Raw genomic sequence first — 6000 nt, 5'->3', positions numbered from 1 at the left:
GGAGTTTACCCAAACTCATGTCCACTGAGTCGGTGATGCCATCCAACCATCTCATCCTCTGTCGTTGCCCTCTCCTCCTGCCCTCAATCTTTCCCAGCATCAGGGTCTTTTCAAATGAGTCAGCTCTTTGCATCAGGTGGCCAAAGTACTGGAGTTTCAGCTTCAACGTCAGTCCTTCCAATGAACACCCAGGACTGATCTCTTTAGGATGGACTGGTTGTATCTCCTTGCAGTCCAAGTGACTCTCAAGAGTCTTCTCCAACACCACAGTTCAAAAGAATCAATTCTTCTGTGCTCAGCTTTCTTTATAGTCCAACTCTCACATCCATACATGACCACTGGAAAAACCATAGCCTTGACTAGATGGACCTTTGTTGGCAAAGTAATGTCTCTGCTTTTTAATACGCTGTCTAGGTTGGTCATAACTTTCCTTCCAAGGAGTAAGCGTCTTTTAATTTCATGGCTGAAATCACCATCTGCTGTGATTTTGGAGCCCCCAAAAATAGTCAGCCATTGTGGGTTCTGATAATTAAGGGCAAAGGAATTTTCTTTGTGTATAGCATATGTGGGGGCAGAGTCCTTAAAACTAAGTGCTCTTAGTTTTAAACCCAGCCCTTTGATTTTGGTTCTGGCTATACCACTAATTGACTTCACTACCTTTCACAGGCCATGTCCCTCGTATGGGCCCATTTCCACATAAAACATAGAATGGTAAGAGCTGTAAGGGGAAAAAAGAAATTTAAAGTTATAGAACTGCCTTAGACTACTGGCAGAGATAATGAAGATAGAGATGGGGTCCAGGATTTCTTGAGATCTGGAACCCTTCATTGAAATGCTAGGAGGAGGAAACAACAAAGGAGACTGAGGAGTAGCAGGTCCTGGAGAAAAAGTTAATGTGGGTCCTGAAACCCAGGAGAGTGCTGAGTATCCATTATTCTGAGCTGAACGTGGAGCAGTCCAGTAATCACTGGCAATATGGAATTGTTGGTGACTTTTGACAACAGCAATATCAACAAATTAGTGAGATTAAAAGCCAGATGACTGCCAGTTAAGGAGTGAATGAATAAAATTATTTTTGATGCCTTTATAAACTGCACATGCATGTATCAAGCCTTCAGCTCGCCTAATTCATGAGCTTCTCTTGGATCTCCTTCAGATTCTAAAGCATTTAACCTGTCCAATGCTCCTCTCAGCCTCCCGAGATTGCTCTAAACTTATGAAAGTTCTTCCTAAACAAAGACGTCATACAAAGGAGCAGGGCAAACAGGCAGCAGTGGGTTTTCATTATTCTATTGCTTTATCCCTGTATTAACTCGTCCCGTATTCCCTAGCCTCCTCTATGCTCAAGCAATATTAAATTTTCTTAAATTGGTAGCCACCCAGTGAAAATTTATCACCTGTATTTCACGCCTTTCATTCCCTACCCTACACCTTCACCCGTCTGCTCCTCAAGAATTTAACCTGAGAGGCACAAGTTCCCAGTTCCACCCCGGAAACAGAGGGCGGAGAGGGGAAAGGAGAGGGGGAAATAAAGTGGTTCCTACAGAAGCTTTGAGTGCATGCGCGAGTCCTCCGCCGGACCGATTTTGCTGCCCTCCTGGAAGAGCGGGGTGGAGGTTTGGCCGACGGACCAAGTACGGGTGCCGAGCAGGCTCTTACGGAAGTCCATTCGCCATTGGGAGGGCCGCAGAAGCTGCTCTGTGCCCTTGTTGCTGCGGGCCTCTTCCTGGGTCATTCCCGGAGCAGGAGCTGGACTGGGGCTGACACCCGGGCTCCCCGCTGGCCGCCTCGGCGCCTGTGTGACCTCCTCGCCGGCGGAATGTGGCGAGTACGCCGGGCTGCCGTGGCCTGGTAAGTCCGGGCTCCGATCTGGCTCCGTTATTTCTGGGGCGTCCAGAAAACGGGGCTGCCCCATCACTACCTCCAGAGTGTGCAGATAACTCTCAGGCCAGGCGGAGGGCAGTTAGATGGTTCCGGGATATTTTTGAGGTCCCAGAGTGGCAGGAGCCCTGAGTGGGTTTACCTGAGATGCTGGCCCCAGTACTGGCCCCTGTCCCTATTCCTCTCGGAAGATTCTGGGCCCATTTCAGTCTTGGCCTGTTTCTGTTGTCCTTTTGTGCCTGCCCCTTCACCCGTCTGTCCTCGCTGTTATCTCTGTCTCTGGTCGCCCCTGGTTTTTGTCCCCTCTCTCTCTGGGCTCTATGGTGCTTGCTATCCATGTGTCACCTTTTCCGCGTCTTTTTCTTCTACCTCCACGCTAGGTTTACATTGCCTTTGCAGGTACCTGAGCTGTTCTGTCCGGGTAAAGAGGACTCTGCCTCTTTCCTTAGTCCGCTGAAGAACATGAATGGAGTCAGATTTGGAGCAGTGACGCATACAGTGTCAGAGATGGTGATTAGAGATATTTTCTTAATAGCTTTCTTTTCAGTGTTCATGGAGGGAGAGTTGCTTTTTGGATGTGAGGTGGTGAATGTAGCGCCAGTTTTCTAATAACCGTGTTATTGTTGACCTGGTCTGACTTAATCCTAAACCGAAAATGATACAAGTATTTACATTTCTATGGGTTACTATGCGCATTTTAATGAAATTAAATTTGGCTCTAATTTTTACACGTAGTTGTGTTCTAATGTTCTTAAATACCTTCAGATTTAACTCACTGTTGGCAGGCATTTGATGAGAAGTAAGATGTATCAAGCAAAGTTGGAAAAACCTGATTTCCTGAGTTAACTCAGTCTCTAAACACCTGTCCTGAAGATTTTTTTTAGGAGTGTTTTAAGTGGTGTAATTTATAGTGTTTGTAAGCAATGGAATCCATTTGCTTTATATAGATTAACCTTGAGTCTAAATTTAAAACCGAAAAAAAGCATACAGTAGTTGTAGTTTTAGTCAATTAGAATACTTGGGTAAGTTACTTCTGACCTCATGGAATTTTAATTTCTGAGTATATCCACAGCCTTTGGTACGAAACTAAGTTATTTACAACCTTTTTATTTCTACTTCTCAGTATTTACTGGGGAAATATATTTAGTTTTCTTTAAATAAGAACAGGAAAGACTTTTCAGAAAATAGCACACTTTGTTGAATTGATTAAGATATTTAGGGAATGCTTTAAAAATTGAGTTTAGAAACAAACTAGATATCAACTGATAATTATTTATTCAGTTGGATTCTATCAGCTAAATTGTTTCTAAAGTTACTATTGACTCCATAGTCATGATTTAAGATATCTTATGTTGACTGCACAGTTTAGCTGCCTGCCCAAGTAGAGATGAGGAAGGTCAGATGCCCTGTGTTCTGGAGTTTGTCTTTTGATGTAGTTCCTGTGAACGTTATGAAGGAGTACATTTAGATTCTTACTCTTTAAACAAACATTCTTTGACATGTATATCTAAGTACATACTCAAAGACATGTTAAGAAGACTAATGACCAACATTTATTTAGGTGCAATAAGTATTTGCATAAAACTGTTGAAAAAATAATTACATGCTAGGAAACAGTGCTTAGGTTAAAAGAAGATGGATAAATGAGAATAGATGGTTTCTGGAGTGAAGGTCGGGGAGCCTTGTTTTGCATCACATTTGATTTTTAGTTTAGCCTAAATATAGAAGTATATATTCAAATTCTTTTCCACTGTCACTAGTCATTCTACCTTAGGTGAGACACAGTTTAAAAAAGCAAATTGGAAAAATAAGGCTCCTTACCAGGTTTTTCTGAGAGTTAACAGTAGCATTTGTGCAAACATCTGACATAATGCCTGTCAGTTACATACCCCTTTCCCGTCACTGTCCTTCTTCACAACATAATTTCAGTGTTCCTCGATTCCTTTTTCTTAAGATATTTCTAGTCCCATGTAATTAAATGAAATATTTTAATTCTTTAGAGCGGGGCCTGGCCTGTAGTAAGCACTATGACTGTGTGTTGAATAAGATAATCAAGTGTATGTTTGTTGGTAGGAGACTTTCATTCTCTACCAGGAAGAAAAGAGGGAAGAGCTCAGATAGCAACACGTGCATTTAGATCCTTTTCTCTTTGGGGTGTTTTTTGTTCTCTTTCTGTTTCTGGGGAGCCTGGTACCTGAGGTGTTAATTATTTCTTAATTTCCATCCCTGAACCATCTCTGGATTGTGAGACATGAGAAGGCAAAGAATAGATGTTGTAAGCTACTGGAACTTTTGTGATTAAAAGTAAAAGTTTATGTGCCCCTTTTTGTATAAGTGCATCCATAATTCACGTTTATTTTCTTTCTGTTTAAAGAAAATTTTAGTCATTTTATTTATGTCTGTGCTGGGTCTTTGTTGCCACACAGGACTTTCTCTAGCTGGGGTCTGCTCTCTAGAGTGAGGGCCCTAGGGCACATGGGCTCAGTAGTTGTAGCGCTGGACTTAGTTGTCCCCCAACATGTGTGATCTTTCCAGACCAGGGATTGAACACGTCTCCTGTATATGCAGGTGGGTTCGTGGCAACATTATTTTTTGCTATTATAACACATCTTTTTTTCCAGTTTTATTGAGATATAATTGACATACATCACTGTATAAGGTGAGCAGCATAGTGATTTAACTTAAATACATCATGAAGTGATTATGAAATAAATTTAGTGAACAGCTATAGTCTCATATAGACTCAATAGAAAAAACATTTTTGTGATGACAATTCTTAGGATTTACTGTCTTAACTTTCATATATAGCACATCAGCTGTGCTGATTATATTTATCTTGTTGTACACTACAGTCTTAGTATTTATCTTCAGTTCAGTTCAGTCACTCAGTCGTGTCCAACTCTTTGCGACCCCATGAACCACAATACACCAGGCCTCCCTACCCATCACCAGCTCCCAGAGTCCAGGCAAACCCATGTCCATCGAGTCGATGATGCCATCCAACCATCTCATCCTTCGTCATCCCCTTCTCCTCCTGCCCTCAATCTTTCCCAGCATCAGGGTCTTTTCAAATGAGTTAGCTCTTCGCATCAGGTGGCCAAAGTATTGGAGTTTCAGCTTTAGCATCCGTCCTTCTAATGAACACCCAGGACTGATCTCCTTTAGGATGACTGGTTGGATCTCCTTGCAGTCCAAGGGAGTCTCAAGAGTCTTCTCCAACACCACAGTTCAAAAGCATCAATTCTTCGGCGCTCAGCTTTCTTTATAGTCCAACTCTCACATCCATACATGACCATTGGAAAAACCATAGCCTTAACTAGATGGACCTTTGTTGCCAAAGTACTGTCTCTGCTTTTGAATATGCTGTCTAGGTTGGTCATAACTTTCATTCCAAGGAGTAAGCGTCTTTTAATTTCATGGCTGCAGTCACCATCTGCAGTGATTTTGGAGCCCAGAAAAATAAAGTCAGCCACTGTTTCCCCATCTATTTCCCATTAAGTGATGGGACCAGATGCCATGATCTTAATTTTCTGAATGTTGAGCTTTAAGCCAACATTTTTTCACTCTTCTCTTTCACTTTCATCAAGAGGCTCTTTAGTTCTTCACTTTCTGCCTTAGAACTATAAATTTGTGCCTTTTGACTGCCTTTATCCATTTCCCCCTTCTACCACCATGCCTGTAATAACCACAAATCTGATCTCTTTTCTAAGTGTGAATGTTTGGTTTTGAAGTATAATTGACCTACAACACTGCATTGGGTCCTATTGCACAGCATAGTGATTTGGTATTTCTATACCATTTCAAAATGATCACAGTGGTAAAGTCGAGGTCGGATATGTCACTAAATAAAGATATTTTGTTTTCAAATTTATTGACAGCAAGTAGATGTCAACAGCTAATAAAATAAGTCTCTTTTTTCCTTTAGTTTGGAGTTTTTGGGCCATGATCATTACCCACATATAGTAAATCAAGGGACAGGCTCTGGAGTCCTCTGTCTAGGTTTGAGTCCCTCCATTATTTCTTACATCAGTGGGGACCTTAGTAACTTATTTATATCTGTCTGCCTTTTCCTTGTTGATAAAATGGGGATTATCCTGGTACTTTTATCATAGGATTATC

At 41.6% G+C, this 6000-nt stretch overlaps 1 protein-coding gene across 9 annotated transcripts in view; it reads left to right on the top strand.

The window, feature by feature from the left end:
• The first annotated feature begins 1623 nt into the window (after window positions 1-1623).
• Window positions 1624-6000, top strand: part of OPA1 (OPA1 mitochondrial dynamin like GTPase) — an 86452-nt gene continuing 82075 nt past the window's right edge. For 3 of the 9 annotated variants that reach the window (XM_055568671.1, XM_055568675.1, XM_055568672.1), the window contains exon 1: window positions 1627-1851. In XM_055568671.1, the coding sequence (XP_055424646.1) occupies window positions 1820-1851 (32 nt within the window). In that variant the 5' untranslated portion in view covers window positions 1627-1819. Of the gene's footprint in view, window positions 1852-6000 lie in introns of all 9 variants that reach the window. The other 6 variants (XM_055568673.1, XM_055568676.1, XM_055568669.1 and 3 more) reach the window with 5 other exon arrangements.

The sequence above is a fragment of the Bubalus kerabau genome, chromosome 2 (genome assembly GCF_029407905.1).
Source record: "Bubalus kerabau isolate K-KA32 ecotype Philippines breed swamp buffalo chromosome 2, PCC_UOA_SB_1v2, whole genome shotgun sequence".
Classification (NCBI taxonomy): Eukaryota; Metazoa; Chordata; class Mammalia; order Artiodactyla; family Bovidae; genus Bubalus; species Bubalus kerabau.
Note: the sequence above shows the minus strand (reverse complement) of the source record. Positions and strands in the feature narration are given on the sequence as shown.